Source organism: Diorhabda carinulata, chromosome 9 (assembly GCF_026250575.1).
Source record: "Diorhabda carinulata isolate Delta chromosome 9, icDioCari1.1, whole genome shotgun sequence".
NCBI lineage: Eukaryota > Metazoa > Arthropoda > Insecta > Coleoptera > Chrysomelidae > Diorhabda > Diorhabda carinulata.
The window spans coordinates 20,810,848-20,831,640 of record NC_079468.1 but is presented as its reverse complement, the minus strand read 5'-3'; the positions used below and the strand labels follow the sequence as shown (position 1 = coordinate 20,831,640).

Below are 20,793 nucleotides of genomic sequence, written 5' to 3'. Positions count from 1 at the left end.
ACCATAAAATCAATGTGAATTATGTAAAAATGTGAATTTCCGTAGCTTCCGAGTTTTAGGTCAAATGGACTAAAAATGATGAAATATTCAGACAAGCCATCCAAACCGAAAAGTTTTGAAATAGAGACGTGTGAACTATATTGTCTTTGAACTTTGGAAGTTCCTACATATCATTTGCCTTTAAGATTTCCTGAAAGCAGAATATGTAAGACACTTCAATTCAGTGTGCTCTACTTCTTATACTTTTGCAGGCGCTTTAAGATTTTACATGATTTTATCATTTCTCATGGAACTTTGACGGGTATTCCGTAGAATTATTCACAAGTCTATTTTTCACAAAATAAAATGTGTCGAATATCTGTTGGGAGTAACTGATAGTTGGGTGATTCCGTTCTAACTGTGATATTCAATGTCCTGTATTGTTTTTTTGTACTAGTCATTAATTAATAATCAATTAATAAAAATTTTGTGTTAATTGAATAATTCTTAAGATATTTAAACATTATTTTTATACAATATAACTTGCCACTTAAAGAAAACTTATACTACATCACTTGAATGTCAGTACCGTGTCATGTCCATTCCTAGAATTTACCGATAAATTATTAATTTTTTTTGTCGTAACAAATGATTTAAACTAATTACCTTATAAATTCTAATGTTTATGATCAAACTGAGGAAAATTGATGCACTTGTTGTTTAATATCTTAAGTTACCATGTCAGTACCGTGGATAAATGAGTCAGTACCGTGGAACTCAAAATCCGACATTTGTGTCTTGCTCGTGATACTTTGAAGTTGTAGTAAATTCCTCTTAGAGTTTTATTTTTACAGTAAAATAGATGAATAATATGCATAAAAAAGTTAGAAAAGTTAAATTTTAAAATCTTGAAATTTTGAATACAAAAAATCACAGTTAGAACGGAATCACCCAGTTATACTACAAATCATCAAAATAAAAAGAGAAAAACATTCGTACATTAAAGAGATTTGAAAATAACATCAAAGTTTGGTTTAATTTGATATACTCATTCAAAAGTTATAAAAAATGATATCATTTCGTTTGAGGTGTTTAAAATAACGAGTCATTGGTATCAAACACAGTTTATACAGAAAAATATTCGAAACTAGGATAAAATAAAATGTAAGCGATAGATGATATTAAAGAGGATACTCAATAATAAATCCAGTGCGCTTGTTGGAGAGAAAATATAATTCGCCGGCAGCAGATATTATGTATGTGGATAGAATTACATAAAATTCAAGTAAACAATATATACGGATACTCCTTTGTTGTTGTACGTTGATTTTATGTTTGTATGCACATACAACCAATATATTTATGACAAAGCATTTTTGTTTACCTCGGTGATTGTTTACGGTTGATTTCATTAGTTTATCCATAAAACTCATGATTCCATCCACTTTATAACATTCCAAAGAATAAAATATGGTCATTATTGTTTTTATTGAAAACGATATTTCACTATATTTTGAATTGAATATTTCGAAAATTGGTTCGATTTATGAATTCAACGCTAGCCCAAATAATCATAGTCCATTTTTTGGACAGTTGTTCAAAAAAATTTCGATACAGTCCCCTTTTAGTTCATCGATGTTCCAACATTCTTAAGCCTTTCACTGGTCATCATAATTCGCCATTCAAAATTAAATAGGCTCCTCCAGCCAAAACGTTATTCGAGCTTAAGAAACGAAGTACTGCTATAAAGAAAATTCTAGCTGCAAGCGATGACAGTGACCAATAATATGAGCCGATTTCTTAAGATGACAATCTATCTGAAACTGAAAATTCGCAAAATCAACATTGGCAAAACGGGAAGTATTGTCTTGACTATATTTGAACTTTATATAGCGAAGGGCACAACTTTTATGTAGATAACGGGTTTATAAGCCTTAACCTATTTAATGTTTTATAAAAAATGAAAACCGAAGCTTGTGTAACTGTTGTAAAAATGCAAAAAATTATTACCAAACTGTCAAGTGAATATCCTCTAGCTATATGCTTTGAAATATTATTTCAATTTGTGCTAATACTGCTCCAGATAAGTAAACCGCGTGCTGAAAACAATTCCTTGAAATGGGAGTTATATATTGCTGCCTTATCTAAAAAATTAAGTTCTTCCTGTTTTGCGCTGAGTTCAGTTTCCAAAAAAATGAATTTATACATCTCCTTAACAGTCTATTATGCCCTTATCGAGTCACATCTCCGATTTACCCTTTCCTTCTGGGATACGTGTTACGTTACTCAATTTGAGCAAATCTTCAAACTACAAAAGAGAGCTGGAGGATATGTACTCGGACTAAACAGCAGGGCTCACTGCAGGGATTTATTTAAAAGATTAAAGATTATTACTTTTCCTCTCTTATTCATCATTGAATCCGTTTGCCTAATTCGTAAGCAAGCTTCTCCAATTTCAGAAAGATCGTTGCCCGGCTATCCACGTAGGAACGCGGAGCACGACCTTTATCTACCTACTACACGTTAACAATTAGTTAATGGCTCAATATTTTACAATGCAAAAAAATGTACAATCACTTGCCAATTCAAATCAAATCGAATGCCTTCTACTCTGTTATCGACTTCTATTCTATGTTCGATTTTTAGTTTTACAAGATTTTCTCTACACATTGTGACAATTTTTTGAAAATAAAGCATTTCTCTTTCTCTCTATGCGAAGTAAAAGGGTTATCCCTCCCAAATGGTATTTGCTGATATTCGCTCCAATAATTTCACAAATTTTTTTCCTTTAGTGTATATTTCTATCGTTTGCAGTATAGTTTCATCGAATGAATATTTTGATTTGAAAAATATTGTGAAATAATAAATACACTCGTGTCAAAAATAATGCACCACCCCGATTTCTGAAAATATTTTTTTGTTTAATAAATTTAAATTAATATTGCTAGTGTTCAACTTCTGTTCAATCATTTTGACGCAATAATAAGAAATGCGTAGTAATTTTGAGTGATTTTTAATGAGTGAAAAAATAAAAATAAAAACATTACAATAAAACCAAATTTTCTTAAAAATAAAACTTTGTTCTAAACAATAATATTCCTTCTTTTTAAAACGCTATTAGCGTGTATTTTCGCCTCTAGATTTAATTGTTGATAACATTCTCAAGGCCATGCTTTAAATAAGGTGCTATATCACTTCTTAGGTATGTTCTCCCATTCCTCTAATGCCGCTTGCTCAAGCTCATTTAAATTTTGAGGAGAGGGATTTCGAAGACGAAAGCAGCGTTTTAAAATGCCCCAAACATGCTCGATAGAAATCATATCTGAACATCTTGGTGGCCAGTCCAGGGTATGCATTCCTACTTCGTTTAGGTAATTCAGAACATCTGCCGCAAAGTGTGGACTAGCATTATCATGCTTTAAACAAAAATCATCACCAATAAATGGCCCAAACGGAACGACGTGATTTTCAAGAATGTCAGTTATATATCTTGCTGCGTTAAGGGCGGGTCTAGGAAGAGCCACTAATTCCGTGCGGGTATCAAAACAAATTCCTCCCCGAAATAGGATAGACCCTCCTTGGAATGGCTCCCTGGGAATGATACAAGTCTGCGCATATCTTTCTCCTCGCTGTCTTCGAATTTGATTACGTCCATCTGGACGTAATTTCTAAATTCCAATTTAAATGTTGCCTTACAAATCTTAGTCTAGCAACACGATGCTGCCTGGTTAGCAAAGGTGCCTGGAGAGCAGCATTCTGAAGGTGTCGTCTTATTGATCTATCAGAGATATTTACATTTCCGACTTCTCGTAAGAGACTGTTGACTCAACACTTGTCATTGACCGATTTCTTAATGAATTTAATTGAAAATAACTGAAGGGCGTCCTTGTCGAGGCCTTCTAGAATGTGAATCGGTCTTTCGAAATCTTTGCATCAATTTGCCAATGATAACTTTTTCCCTGTCCAACTAAGTCGGTTATTCTTTTAGCTTCGCGTTCACTCAAATGCCTAACTCTATTCATTTTTTGTTAGACTAGTCTCGACTTTAACACACCTTGATTGACTTAAATTACTGCTGTCCACAAGTTGGTACAACAATATAATGAAAGAACCATTGAAATATGAATAAAATTAAAATTTTAAAAAACCACAAAAACAGTGTCCTGCTGATAAGAAATTTTGCTACATTCAAAATACTTTAACTTTTGTGATAGAAAAAAAAAGAAACCCAAAGATTAACATTTTAGTTTTTGATATTGAAATAGAGGGTGGTGTGTTATTTATGGCCAGGAGTTTATGTAATTTTTTCACCATACTATAAATGTAACAGTCCTAGGTCACTAGTCAAGATAATGATAAGGAAAAATTCTATGGCAAGGTAAAAGATAATTATTTCTTTTACTTCAAATGTTGTGTATGTTGTTATGTTGTGTATTTATAGAATTTATAGAAAAACTAGAGCAAATCTTAAAACATTATTGGTAAATTCATGACTTGTTATCATAAATATGTCCAATATTAATCTTCGATTGCATCGATTGCAAAGAAACAACTATAGCCTAAATTGTTGTATAATAAAGAAAGTAAATTGCTTCATCACGATTACAATAACTTACTTTTAATATACAAAGAATTATTAAATGAGAAAATCCTCAGAAGTTTTCCCTTGCTTCTTTTTCATTAAAAAAAAAATACCGCGGAACGAACTACAAAAAGTCCACAAACAATATCACACAAATTGAACACATAAATTTAATCTCGTCTTCATTCAGGGCTGCTACGCTGAATGAACAACTGTACAATGAATTATTGAAGCTTAGTAATTGCAAAAGTTCGCTGGAACGGAATACACTTGTAAAAATTGTGGCCGGAAGGGAATATCGGATCACAATAATTGTTGCTTCCAAATTGCAATCTTTCAGTTTCATTCAGAATCATATACATTCTGCAATCCACATAATGAAAAATTTGAAATAGAACGAAATGAAAAATTTTTACGAGCCAATTCTAGCTGAAATGATGTTTATCCGATATCGAGCAGTTATTTGAAACTCATATATGAAAAATTAAGTATTCAATTTCTATGAGTTACTGTTTTTGGTGATAGTCACATAATTAATACTTTTTTGATTATTACATTATTCAAATGACGATATTTGTTTGGTTTAGTCACGAAATAGTTTTGTAATCATTAATTTTTCTATTCTCTCTTCCTTATTGATTTCAGATCACTCTTATTTTCAGTATATTTGTTGAGAGTGAATAAGACTTTCTTCTTGGTGAATATAAAATCCAAGTCACGAGGTGAGTCAAGGGAAAATAATCCGTCAACAACTATGACAGTTAAGAATAATAATACTTTGAAAACCTCGCCGATTTGTTAGAAAAGAAACATCCACAAGCAATGTTTTTTAGCTTTGATAACTTATGGGATGAAAACTTTCCCTGACAAAACTAATTGTGGAAAAGTGACAGTGGCTACGGAGAAAATAATAATTAGGATTACGCCGAGATATACAATTCCGAAAGGAATAAAAGAAAAGCAGCTTAATGAAACCTAAAAATCATGAAAAAAAATGGAAATAGGCAAAGCAGACTACATTTCAAAATAATCACTAAAAAGATCGACAAGTTCTTTTCGAAAAAATCTGTCACCAATCAAATCAAAATCAAATATTGACGTTGTTTATATTTTCGTTGTTGAGAAAAGCTTCAATTCTGATAAAAGGTGTAAGCTGCAGCTACAGTAGATCTAGAATATCCCATTGAAATTGTTAGAGGAACCATTTGGTCGCATTAGCATTATATTAGCAACATTCCAGAAGTCAGCATCTCACTTTGTTTGCTTAGCAGCCTGTTTACGTCACGGTAGCAAAAGCTAGGCCAAGCCTGTTTAGCTCGATTTATCGATAATAGATAATACAAGCAAAATGTAATTAATATTCAGATTTGCTACGAGGCGATTATTGGGAAACCATCCACAAAGATAAAGACTGATGGAGTACACTAGATAATCTTGCAGTGAAACAAAGCGGTTGATGAATTATGATGATGAAATGACGATCTGTAAATTGGGTGATTAGAAGATATGTTAACGTGATTTAAAATTAGATCTATTGAGTTTCGTAAGTCTTCTGGAGTTAATTCAATTTGAGTTTTGGATTGGTTTCTATAGTCTTTCAATTTTATTATTTCATTGTATATTTCCATGACTCTATTTTCGATCAATTTTTTTCTAATAATCGATCATCTGTGAAATTAGACAGATCATATTTCCGTTAATAAGCGCTTATAGCATGAATTGTTGATAAAGGGTGAACAAAAATAATATCGGAATTAAGACCTAGGAAAAGGTTGAGGATAATTCTAGGAACGTGGATAAAAATCATCAAGGATAAAAACCGATAAATTCCAATGCAGGTCATTTCTACCATCCGTCAAATAAGTATTCAGTTCCTATAAAAATGGCAACATTGCTTACAGAATTTTATTATTGTTACACTACTAGAAACTAATAGAAAATGAGGCAAGACAAATATCGATGAATTCAATTTTCAGGAAAAATATTTTAAAGAAATATTAATTGGATTTTGTTTGGCAGAGATCGAGAAGACACCGGTTGTGATTTATGGAGCATTTTCAAATTGATATTGAATATGGAAGAGCGTTAATGAGAAACCTAAATTAGGATTAAATTGCTGCAATAATCGAATGCAGTAAGAAGTTCATAATCGATATATTGGAAATTTATCAGACAACTGTGGGTAGCGAGACATTGAGAGACTGGACGATATGATAAAAAGCCAGTGCAGGGTCGTCTGTAGACAAATATACCTGCAAATAATAATAGATTTTTGAAACTGCATGTAAGGGCAATATAGTGTCAACAAGAGTTAGCTGAGGCCGAAAAGTTAATTCACGAGCCGTCAGAAATGTTTAAAGAAATGCTGGAGTAGCTGACACCGCTCCTCAACTGACCACGGAACACGGTGCAGTCAGTTTCGGATTCGTTATTATTTTAAAACACGAAAAAGTACCGAATTATTCCACTAAAAACTTCCGCGTATGTCAAACGTTCAAATAAAATCGCAGTAAAGTTATTATAAAACCGATTTTTGAAAATTCAATCGGATGCCATCGAATGCAAATTCATGCTAATAATACCTTAAAAGGTAATTAGCCTGGATATCCCAGCTTTGGCCATTCGTTGACAACCCAACTTGGACCAAGTTTGGGCTAATCCTGGTTAACCCAGCTTTGGCCTTTCAATGGGGACTGAAGCTTCGGTTGTTCGGTCACATACGACATGATTCGAGTTTCGACATTCGACATACTTTCACCTATTTGGAGAGAACGAGTCTAAATTTTATAGACAACTTACTTCACGTATTTGACTGACTAAAACAGAGAGACTACCACGGAGGATGATCTTATACCACAGTTAATGTTATGACAAAAAGTTTTTGATTGTTAAGAAAAATTATATTAAAAAAAATTCTGTTAAACTGATTCGATGCATATACGTTTATATTGGGTATAACTAATTCACAACGGCAGACCTGCTGCTTTTGTGTATATGCCAAAAACTTCTTGGCTGTTCCAAACTAATTAGAAACTTATACTCCAAGGAACCAATTTAAAACTGCCTCGAAACACATCAGACTTTAATTACACTGTATCATTCTTACCAACTTCTCTACTTAGAACAATGCAACCAATTCTTTGGAAATTAACGCGATTGCGGATTAGAAAATTTCAAGAATGTCGAGATACTCGAACGGATTTATTTCAAATGAAGGTTTGAATATAATATTACAGAATATGTGACGATTTCAGATTCTGAAAATAGATGGTAGTATAGAAAATAAGCAGCCTGATTGAGCCTTCTTGAGACACAAGAAATTGAGGTTAAATATTTATGAAGAGAATGAAAAAAATAAAATTGACCCAGACATATCGTAAACCATAACATTAGTTTCAGATATATCAGCTGATTGCGGATCTTTACCTAGAATTATGGACTGTAGAGGTGAGGAGAACCATCTCGGTGTATCGAAAAGTGTTGAAAGGGGGCAAATTAAGGTGGCGCTATAGTAGCAAGTGGGAGAATTTTGAAAAGAGCGCCACAAACTATTAGAGTAGGATAGTAAATTAAATATGTCGTAACTATTTCAAAGAAACTATAAACATATAAATTTTTGGTGATAATTTCAAATTTAAATTATGATACATATAATTTTGATTTTAATCACTTTTTGTGAGTTAATTCTTTCATGATACTCACTAAGTTGTATAATATATGATTGTATTGAAAAGTTATCAACGATCTACCCATTCACACAGATTTTGCACTTAAGTTTAATACTAATTAGCTATTTTTAAGCTGAATTCCGAAAATTATTCGAACCGTGAACCTCAGTAATCTATTAATAACGCTGCTCATGAGGATCAATAGTAGCCAGCCAAGCTGAAAAAACCATATACAAATGAAACAACCCTTCAGCTGATCGCTTTTACTCACCGGTCTACTAGGATAGAAATATCATATCACGTGACTTCGAGTCTATAAACTCGATCAGTTTCAATAACAATGAGCGTGATTTGGGTTAGTTTCCATACATTCAGATCATGATGTTTTAACTCGATTATATTTCTCGAAAAATCCTTGAATAAAATAAAATGTAGTTGAATTGACTTTTATAGCTACCTTGTACAAATTATTTGGTATAGTTCTCATCTCAATGTCTCTTCTTCGCCATTTTCAACATCCAAATTCAATAATTTCCTTATAATTAAGTATACGTCATTTAATTTTATATTTCAAAAGTAATCCAGTGTTGAAGTAACCTGTATATTAACATTATTTCTCGAAAAGAAAAATATAATTCACCAACACAAAACAATCATATAGGAAGTCATTGCATACAATGTTGAAATGAAACAAAACAATCTAGAGATCCAATATCTGCTGACTCTCCATTATAAAAATATCAATTTCCAAAAAGAGAAGCTATATATTTCCAATGAGATAAAAATTTCATCCCAATGGATTTCTGACATGGGAATCAAACGAGTTATTTGTATGAGTTTGTAAAAAGTAATTTCCCGATGCTTTGGTGTCTTTCGATCTTAGAGAGACATTTGAACGACCGAAATAAAGTACGGAAGCAATTTGGACAATTCAGAGCGGTCCGGAATTTATTTCCACCAACTGATGCTTTTCTAGAAAATGAGCACATACGGTCTTCATATATTATTTACAAAAAATATTTTAATACGAATGCAGTTTATCGGGAAAGTGATTTTGCAATAATGAAGTTCCTCTAAAAGATATTTTCTTTTTTATAATAGTTTTATTCTCAACTGATTTCACAACTTTTGATCATTTTAACATTGAATAAGTACTTTGAGGTATGATAACATAACGTAATTTTTTATTTGAATCAGCTTCAAGCAAAAATATTCAACCATACAAGATACACCAAAGAATGTGGATCGTTTATAAATGATATTTCATACTTTAGAATGTAAATGTAGGGATAATTTCAATTTTAACGACGGAAACCGGTTCTAGGGTGATTATAATAGACAAAAAAGAAACATGGTGTTGATGGTAAAAATGTTAAATATTGTAACATGTCGTAGTATAAGTCGAAAGTTTTGTCAAACCATGCAACCTTCATTTTTATTTCTGAATTGGTTAAACTTTCTCATTGAAACATTCTAGATTCATAAATCGATATTTTGATCAATAGAAATTGAGGTCTAAAGTTTTTGCCCACCCTATAGTTTGCGTGATATGCAATAAATGAAAACAATTTTGATATCTAAATCTTGAAAATATTATTTTATTATATTAATTCGCATTTCTGGCATTATTTTGTATTCCAAGTTTCTAATACTCCTTGCACAGCTTGGAGAGATGCTTGTGATCGTTGTCATGCTGGAAGATAAATTTTCTGCCGATCAGACACTAACCAAAACATACTAAATTCTTCCTTGATATTTTTTATAGCCTCAGTACTTTAAATTCTTTTCAATTTTTACCAGATTTCCAGTCGCTCCTCCTCCAAAACCAGCTTCCTTTTCATTGTAGAAGTACTAAAAGACTGATCCCTATATTCATTTATCTGAGCTTACTATCTCTAGGCCTGTGATTTAGAGCTACAGCTCAAGTTTACTGATCAATACAATACGTTTATATTCAGCGGTTGTGGTTTCTCATGGCCACCCTGAACGTATTCTATCGCCGGAGTTCCTGGTGGATATTTTTTCACGCTACATTTTTTGCCTAAACATAAACATAAGATCAATGTACGAGGTTCAACAATGGTTTTACTCAGTATGAAACTGAATTTGCGAGAGCTCCACGAAAGTATAAATTACAGCACGTTGTTGCATCTTACAGAGCTAACTGGGACTAAACTACAATCATAAACACCAACGAAATAATTCACAGTCATAGAACAATAAATAAACAAACATGCGCTCGTATAAAGTGAACAAATAATGAAAACAATTATTTTGGTGTGTAACAATATGAACAAGAAAATTGTTGAAGTGTTTGTTGACTAACTTTTTCTAATTTCGTCACGTAATCAGTAACCTTTATGTCCAATTAATCGTTTTCCTCAATTTTATTGATATTCTTTCCAGACTTCAATTCATTAGCATCCAGTATAATTGATTTTTGGCTTGTTTTTATGTTCATTAAATGTTTTAAATTAGGAATTACATAATTTTATTTGGTGTAATGATTGAAAAAAAATGTAATTTAATTGATTTCAATCACATTCAAGTATTTAATTTTTCTTACGAAGTTCAAATCTCCACTTTGGGCTACAAATTACATGGAACGTATCGTTAAATTGAAAATTTTCTGCTAGTGCAGTCTACTTGTATGAAGGTATTGAAGAAAACAACCCTTTGACTCAAATTAACTACTTTACTGTATCATTTTCAAAACACTTCACAGGTTTTATGTATTAATTTACTTGATATTTCACCATAATTAGTGAAAACATTTTATATCGTATTTTTTTTGTTCGATAGACAAAAGATTGAAAGTGACCTCGTTCATCTTATCGAAACATTTCGCAACGACTCAACAGAGCGGCTTAAATAGGAAATAATTGAAATTTCAGTTATCAGAAGAATAAAAACAATTTAATAAAAGAACGAAAAGTAATAAACATCCATAAATCTTTGTTCCGTAGTATGTTTCTCGAGTTTCTTGGTGAATTATATCTTTCGTGAACGAGACGAAAGAAATAACAAAAAAACGTAATACTCCAGAGAATCTAAAGCAATGCGGATTTATAACTGATTATAAAGCAACGTTTACAATATAAAATATAAAAATATGTGTTCATGATTTTAGAGAACGACGAAATAATGGATCGAATTTCATTTAAATGGCACCAATTTATCTATTCGATTTTTTTTCCAAGAAAGAAAATTTATTGTCAAATCAAAATTAATTTGCTGACAAGCTTTGTGAAACAATTATAGTTCTTTGAATATCAATTGCAGATTATAAAAACCCTTTTGAAAATATGTATACCTTATTCGAGAAAATATTCGTTGTAAGGCAATCGACTCATTATAAATTGGACGGAATTATACGCAGTTATTTAGACGGATGCACTCAATTGTAATCCTACTGGGAACTTAGAAACAAATCACTATTATACTTCGTTAACTTGCTACAATTTTATATTAAATTATGAAACGTAAATAGACGAGTAAAATGTACCTGCCTGTAAAGAAGTTTGGATTAAACAGGGTACCAGACGTGAACTGAGCCCTTTCTGAAAACATTCGTTTAGAATATTTTGATATTTTGACTTAAAGAAAAGTCGAAACGTCAATTCAATCTATCTTTCAAAAATTATTAAACAAAAACCAATTTTGAAACAGAAGAGACTTGAAATCAAGAAGATTTAGAAACATAAACATATCAAAAGGTCCAAGAAATAAGAAATTAAAGAAATCATTGTTCAATCGAGAGCTCTTTGACATGTGGCAAGTCCTAAATCATTTTTTGGCTTCTTTCGCTATTTTTGTCCATTTTTTCCTGTCATGGTTATTACTCCACTATACATATACTGACTCCTATCTTGTTCAGATTATTTGTTACTTGACTTTCCCATTGGCTTTTTGGTCTTTCTCTTGGCCGATTTCACACGGGTCTCATTCTGTTATTCTTTTAACTTCATTATTGTTTTTCATTCGTTTTATATGCCCTACACTTTCTAATCACTGCGACTTATAAATCTGGTGATAGTTTCTTCATTTAAGGCTTCTTCAATTTCAGGTTTCATAAGAATTCTAATCTAACTATTTTGGTCCATATATCTTCATATCATTTTCGAAAGTTGTTGAGTTTTTCTTTATCAGCTTCTGTTAAATTCATCGATTCTTCTCCTTTGGTTACTGTTGACCTTATAGCTTATTAAGTTTGGAGCCATCACGTGATATGGTTTCAATATACATAGAGCAAGAGAATTCGATTCGCAGAACAAAACTGGAAATGGATTCTTGTTGATCTCTATATCCAAGAACCAAACAATCCAATAATGGACTTATCCACAAAATCTGTGTGATTATGGAGTACCAAAACACACAAAAAAGTCTGACAATACTTCCATCAATGTTATTAACTGCCACAAATATAGGTAGATGATCAATTTAACATTGGAATTGAATTTACACTTCGCGTGCAAATTTAAATCAACAGCAATAAACCGAAAGTCTGTTAAAATTCTTCTACAATAGTTCGTAATATTTTTCTGCAGCAGCCAAAGTTGCAAATTTCCGAAGTTACTCAAAACACGAATCTAACTGAAATTCGAGGGCGTAAATTATCTCCAACTTTAATTCAATCGTAAAAAAGTTTGAAAAGAGGGTTAGAGTTCCAGCAAACATTATACCCTTCAAACTTTACCAATCAGCATAAAAACACCGCCGTTTGCTTAATAGATTTGAATTTAACTATAACGTTAAAGTTAGACTTTCGAATGATCGTCTTCCCACTACAAAGGGGGTTGAGTGGCTTGTAGGCGTTTGTATGGTTTTATTGTAGCAATAAAGAGAACAAATTTCTAGAATCTTGATAATAAGCTTCGTTGTTTTGCTTGTTGGCCTAGCGAACCGATAAAAATGTAAATGATTGAAACATATAAACATCTTGAGTTGTTAAAAGTAATGTATTTTTAACAGATTTTTGATAAATGAACGGGGTGCTATAGAAATTTACGAGTCTCTCTTTGTTAATAAATATTTTCAAATGAAATTTATCACACATTTTCACATAACTCACTATTACGCGGTTTATCGATTTAACAAAAGCATTATCATCATCACTAGCTCTACAACCTCTACAACTATTCTTAAAGTCTCTGACAGGTGCAATATGATTCGTAACCTGAATGGACACAATCCATCTGAGAGATCAAGTACATTTCTTATTATGGTTTCCTTAACCGAAAAAGAGAAGATAGTAGTTTTAATGGAGGTAGGTTATTTGAAGTATAAGATTGATTTAACGAGACCAGGAATAAGCGACGATGCAAATTTTTATATTTTGCTGTCAATACAAGACAATGCAACAGAAATTGCCTTGCAATAAAATATTAGTGGTTTGTGGAGTAGTAAAGTTTTTGGAGAAATAAAAACTGTACCCATACCGTAGTATTTTAAGACGTTTTGTTCAAGTGGTACAGTAAATCTACAAAATTCTCCCTATTGGGCTTTGGAAAACCCTTTCTGGATTCGATCAAAACACATCCAGCGCCCTGAAAAAATTATATTTGAGTAGGGAAACTTATTGGCCTATATTTCTTTTCTGAAAATTTAACAACTGAGCGATGTATGGAACAACTGTGTATGGCAGTGCTTCTAATTGCGTCATTTCCAGATCCAAATAATAGGGAAAATTGTACCTAAGTATTCAGAAATGATTGGACCATATGGTGGACTGCCAATTGTTCTTGAGTTTTCTGGTGTTAATATTATCATATCGAGTGTACGTCACAAGAAATTTTATTTTCTAAATGATTAATAAAACTGTTTCACTCAATATCTAACCTCTCAGCTCTTCCAAGAATTGCCGACCACTCCTTAGTACCTCAGCCAACTTAGTACCTTATCCAGATAGAATAGTCCGACAAATTCCTTGTATTCAGCCACTTCTGTAGGTTTTACGTCTGCAACTCTTAGAAAGCGATTGGGGAGATAGCTGGAAGGTCGACTCTCTGTTATGAAACACAGAAACTTGGTAGACCAAAATATATTCTACTCATTTTATAGATTAAATGCGCCCGACGAAAGGCTAATATTTTACGCTTGTAAAAAATCTTATCATCCCAAAAATGTTTTATGATAGCAATTCTCGGTCCTAAGAATGCGTCAAAACGTTCATTCGTCAAAATCACCACACAATCTCCACAACCTGATGTCGAAAATATCAAACTGCAAATAGATCTTTTTACCAAGTCTACAAAAAAAAAACTAAGTGGAATAATTTCGTGAGATTCACTTTCTATTTTACAATTTATGAAGTAGTATATTGTAATTATGATTATTCAGTTTTTTTCAGATATTTATTCAACGATTTTTCCCAGAAAATATCGTCTGTTAAGTTTCCTTTTTATGAAAATTTCGTGTTAATCTGTGGAGACCTCCTCTAGATTAAATGCCCCATTAGAAGATGACAGTGCTATACTAAAATTTACAATTGTATCACACTATATATAGAGCAGTTTCTTACTGGGAACGTGGCAATGAAACACCAAAGTGGACTAACTTTAATATATTTTCCGAGCTTTCGAATACTTATATATTCATCGTCTGGGACTGAAATTATGGTAAAATACAATATAAGAAATATTTATGAAATTTCTACTCACAATAATTTATTGAGATTGTCAGATATTTTGAATCGTATTAGTTATTGTAAATTTCTTTAATTTATGAGTTTCAAAATTAAATATTCAAATTGACGTTGATAGAAATATTGATTCTGGTTACTGTAAGAATTTTATTAATTTTTAATTGGTTAGATTATTACTGACGTTGAATTTTTTTAGGTTAGATAAGGATAAGTTGTAGTGAATTATGTTCTATATTGATTGGTTAATTTGGGGATAACATTAAATTTCAATAGACTATGTCGTTATGAATGTAGCTGAATATTTATTGGTTAGAATATAAATGAAAATAAATTTTATGGGTTAGGTCGTTATAAGGTGAATTTGAAATTTATAGGTTAAGTGAGGTTGGTAAGTTGTTAATGATGTAGAATGTTTGTAAAATTTTTCAAAATCTAAAATAAATGAATAAATTATACTAAGGTTATTTAAATCAGTTTTCTTATTATTGCATTGATCATTTTGGGCAATATATTATTGTTTCTAAAAATGTACGTTTCTCGTAGTTTTTTTCTGTTATCAAAATTTCATTATGTTTATACATATTTCTTATATTGTATTTGACGAAAGGTTAATATGTTACGTTTGTAAAAAATCTTAGCATCCCAAAAAAGTTTTACGGTAGCAGTTCCCGGCTCTCAGAATGCGTCAAAACATTCATTCGTCAAAATCATCACACAATCTCCACAACCTGATGTCGAAGTTAACAATCTGCAAATAGATCCTTCTATGAAGTGACCCGGAACAGTCTACAAAAAAGAAGATGCAGCTTATACTTCAGCGTTTATATAACCCATAAAACTGACCCTACTTTTGTTTTATGGATGCTTCAACCCCATAAGTGAAATTAAAAATAACACCACAGATTTTACCTTCCTAATACTAATGCCCACGAAAATTTACATATATTTTAAAGACAAATCCATAAAAACTCTCTCAAAAATCCAATCAGTAACTTGTCGCGTTCAATACTTTCACTACGCAATTAAAACAGAAGCAATCTCCTTCTGGGGAACTACCAGATCCACTAGGATGTGATATGTATGATTTAGAAGAGTTTTCAAAATCCATCTGAGACTATAGTTTAAATTAATTTATGTACGAAATATTATTTGCAAACCTCAATGAGGCGATTGACCCATCGGTCGATGCGTATTATCAAGAAAAAATTCATAACTACCAATTAGATGATAATACCAATAGAGTGCGGGTTTTATGGGGTATCAGTGCCCATCAAACATGTGTGTGCTCTTTCTAGATGAACAATAAAGATATATATTTTCCAAATAGAAACACAAAAGCGGAAAACATCTTCGTAATATTTGTGAAGACTGTATGTTGACATAGAGATCACGTAGATCTCTGACACATTATTGTAAACAGACCCTACAGCGATGTTATTCCAAGTTTAGCAACGGTTCGCTCTTTGGCAATAAGAGAAATGATACAAGGAATGATTGTAGTTTACTGAACAAACAAAACAATAGAAAGACATGAATGACCGTATCGAGTGTTATTGCCTCGTGACTTCAGCATACTGAGATGGGATCGGTATTGCACTCAGAACAAAGAATATTTTTCAATTAAATGTTTCATGCAATATATGGTAGGGGAGCTAACGAACCTATAGAGCCGCAAAGCTTACATAATAATAATAAGAATAAAATGTTATATTATGTATTTTTATTCATATACATATGTTAATTAATCTGATCGTTCGCATGATGCGGGTGGTCATACGTAAGGGTTGACAATTATTATAATTTTCAAAAAAGATTCGTCATTTTAAAATACCAAGCGCCTCAGATTAAGATATATATGGTTCATTTTCATAGCTTAGACCTGCTGTCTCATAATCCGACCATTACTTAAAGGGATTCTGCTAATCTGACAAAAAAATGGACAAAAGCAGGACAAGATCTCATTGGGTAACTTGGCACCACCCCAATTTGAAAAATACAAAAACATGGAGCTCTCGCCAATGTGCAACATCGTAAACATTCGGTTAACTTGAACTTTTCAAACACAAAATCTGATATTTTTGGTTTACATTTTCCAAATTTTTAAAATAATAATTCTTAGTTTTCTAGTAAAACTTATGATTATAGAATTGAAAACTCGCAAAAATATGCAAGGACTGATTCCTTCGAATTAATTGATCAAAAGTTTCACTAGCAATCATCAATTGCATCATCTCATCTTTTGAAATAATTTGACGTCTTTACTTTCCAGATTTTGATTTTTATTTATGTTCGGGAAACGGAAAAATCGTTTTTTGGTATTGATCAACTAATTCCACATTTCAAATCGCTCAAAACGCTTATCAATAGTCTTCAATGAATCAGAGTTCAATCGATTCGGAAGATTGCCCCATGCGGACTTTTATCCCCGTCTATAATACGCTAAATATTCTTAGTTTTCTAGTAAAAATTATGATTATGAGATTTAAAACTTCTAAAAATATGCAAAGACTGATTCCTTCGAATTACTTCATCAAAAGTTTCACTAGCAATCATCAATTGCATCATCTCATCTTTTGAAATAATTTGACGTCTTTACTTTCCAGATTTTGATTTTTATTTATGTTCGGGAAACGGAAAAATCGTTTTTTGGTATTGATCAACTAATTCCACATTTCAAATCGCTCAAAACGCTTATCAATAGTCTTCAATGAATCAGAGTTCAATCGATTCGGAAGATTGCCCCATGCGGACTTTTATCCCCGTCTATAATACGCTAAATATTCTTAGTTTTCTAGTAAAAATTATGATTATGAGATTTAAAACTTCTAAAAATATGCAAAGACTGATTCCTTCGAATTAATTCATCAAAAGTTTCACTAGCAATCATCAATTGCATCATCTCATCTTTTGAAATAATTTGACGTCTTTACTTTCCAGATTTTGATTTTTATTTATGTTCGGGAAACGGAAAAATCGTTTTTTGGTATTGATCAACTAATTCCACATTTCAAATCGCTCAAAACGCTTATCAATAGTCTTCAATGAATCAGAGTTCAATCGATTCGGAAGATTGCCCCATGCGGACTTTTATCCCCGTCTATAATACGCTAAATATTCTTAGTTTTCTAGTAAAAATTATGATTATAAGATTTAAAACTTCTAAAAATATGCAAAGACTGATTCCTTCGAATTAATTCATCAAAAGTTTCACTAGCAATCATCAATTGCATCATCACATCTTTTGAAATAATTTGACTTCTTTCCTTTCCAGATTTTGATCTGTATTCATGTTCGGAAGATGGCAAAATCATTTTTTGGTATTAATCAACTAATTCCACATTTTAAATCGCTCATACCGCTTATCAATAGTCTTCAATATTACTAGATCACCATCATAGATCAATTTCAACATTTTCTGAGCTTTTTGGCAATTTTTTTGTCTTGGAATTAAGCATATTATTCGAATTGAATATTCTACGAAATTACCGCAAATATTTTTAACTACATAGTAGAAAGAAAACAGGACAATCTGTTTATTTGAATTAGAGTATGAGACATAACAGTTGAAATAGATGCAGCGTAAGTAATTGCTGCTATAGAAATTCATTGACCTCGTTCATCCTCCAGCAGTGGAAATTATTGAATATTCATTAGTTAATATGAATTTCTCCCTTCATTTTGTATTCCGTTGCGACTATTTATATTTTCACATTAATTTTAGCATATTTTCTACAGTTTTTTTCTGTTTGTTTCAGAAACAGATCCGGAGTTTATTAATTCTCGCTTCAGCGCTTTCACTCATCCTTGCCGCCAGACTACAATCACGTACACCTCATTTTTCTAGTGCGGACAATCCAACAGCTAGAGAAACAGAATTTTTTACCAGATTCTTCACATTCTTCTATTTACCGATTTTCAATTTTTGGTTGCTAATTTTTCCCAATACTCTCAGCTTCGATTGGGGCATGGAGGCAATACCCAGAATAACAACGATAAAAGATATCAGAAACATTGTTAGTTTGGTGTTTTATTACGGTATTGCCGTAATTTTGAAAAAATGTATGCTGAGAATTAGGAAAAAAGTGAAGAGAGAAGAAAGGCCCAAAGAGGACAATAAATCATGTACTGTATGTCACATGAACTGCTCAGATATACACTCTTCTTCCTGTAGAACAACCAACAACAATAATACGACCAATTTTTCTTCTTCTTTTTGTGTATGTTACAGCTATTGCAGACCTTTAATCATTCATCGACCAGAGAAAAGACAGCACAATTCTAACGCCGCCATTGTGCTTTCCTTCGCCTTTTTAGCTCTTCCTTTTCTTCCAGCAACTAATATGTTGTTCTACGTTGGATTTGTAGTTGCTGAAAGAGTTTTGTATCTTCCAAGTGCCGGATTATGTTTGTTATTGGGATTGGCTAGTGGAACATTGTGGGATAGTTACAAACGACACAGACCAGTTTTAGTGTGCGGGTTAGTGTTAGTATTAGTGGCGTTTAGTGCAAAGACTGTTATCAGGAATAAAGACTGGTATAACGAAGAGGCCTTATATAGGTCCGCCATCCCGATCAACCCACCAAAAGGTAAGTTTCATAGATGATAATAATAATATCACTAGCTAAAGACTTGTAGAGCTCATTAGAGTGTGGAAATTAAGTAGTTTCTATATAGAAATAGGTTTTAGTACATATTTTCTTATTTAATAATAAGAAAGTAATAATTAACGCACGCCAATGTGCATATTTTGAATATATTAATACGGGCAATCAAACATTTATTTACAAAAACAAAATTTACCTAGATATTCACAAATATTAAGATTGGATAAAATCATTTCGATTCTGCTTTTAGTTTGATAAACTGATAGATATGAACATTTACAAAATCAAACAATACTATAATCACTTGTCCATTTATTTCAGCTTATGGAAATCTGGGCAGTGTTCTCAGTAGTCAAGGGAGAGTGGACGAAGCTGAAATGGCATTCAGGAAAGCCCTTCACTATAGACCCAACATGGCGGACGTGCATTATAATCTGTGAGTAGTCTTTTGTTATTTAGCAACGCAAATTTCATTATAATTACGGCTGGTTGCTGTACACTACGTTTTATCCGACAAGAGATTAATGGAGACAATTAAAAATATATTACGAACCGCAATGCCACTTGTGCGGGCTTTGAGAAATCTCTATTATTAGCGCGAACGCTATTTATGAAACGTTGGTTGGCCTCGCGAGCTGGTCTTCTCTTCAAATAGGAAAATGAACAATAACATAGGATGACTGAGACAAACTTGTTCAAATTAAGAAAATTGCTTGAAACATAAATGTACTCTAGAATAAATTCAATCAAGACATACTCTTATAACTATCATTTTCAAAACGATTGAAACCACTTAAAATAATGAAGTGAAGTGAAGTGAAGCGCTAGGTTCAATTGACCCCTAGCAGATGGTTCAAAAATCTCAGAGAAGTTTCTTTAACTTCCTCAAGTGACATGGAAAGTATCGGATTAGTTTTAGTTTTAATGGTAAATGAAACACAATTAAATATCCCTAAATCACAGATATTCTACGAAATTTTCTGAATATCCAAATCACGAGTTTATTGTTGAATTTCTAAATGAAAAACCATTAGATATATTTGAGGATTGGACGTTCGTTATGAATCATCTTGGACGACACTGAATTTGAAGAAAATAAAGTGGAAATAATTTTAATAATTTCTGTTGAACTGAAAATTTTGCAGAAGATTTGTAAAATATCACGAAAGCGCAGCTAGTGACAAAATTGTCACAAGAACTCCAATATCGATACCTTCGTTGTTAATTACTTGTCGTCAATGTTTTCTATTCCTAATTCATAGTTTTCTCATAAACTAGTTATTAAGTACGTTACACAGTGGATTGAGGCAGTATTA

General features: G+C 32.0%; 1 protein-coding gene across 2 annotated transcripts in view; it reads left to right on the top strand.

Moving 5' to 3' along the window:
- Positions 1-20,793, top strand: part of LOC130898004 (protein O-mannosyl-transferase TMTC2-like) — a 276,788-nt gene that overhangs the window by 59,628 nt on the left and 196,367 nt on the right. For both annotated transcript variants that reach the window (XM_057807023.1, XM_057807024.1), the window contains exons 3-4: positions 18,628-19,459; positions 19,799-19,913. In XM_057807023.1, coding sequence (XP_057663006.1) covers positions 18,628-19,459; positions 19,799-19,913 — 947 coding nt within the window. The remainder of the gene's footprint in view (positions 1-18,627; positions 19,460-19,798; positions 19,914-20,793) is intronic.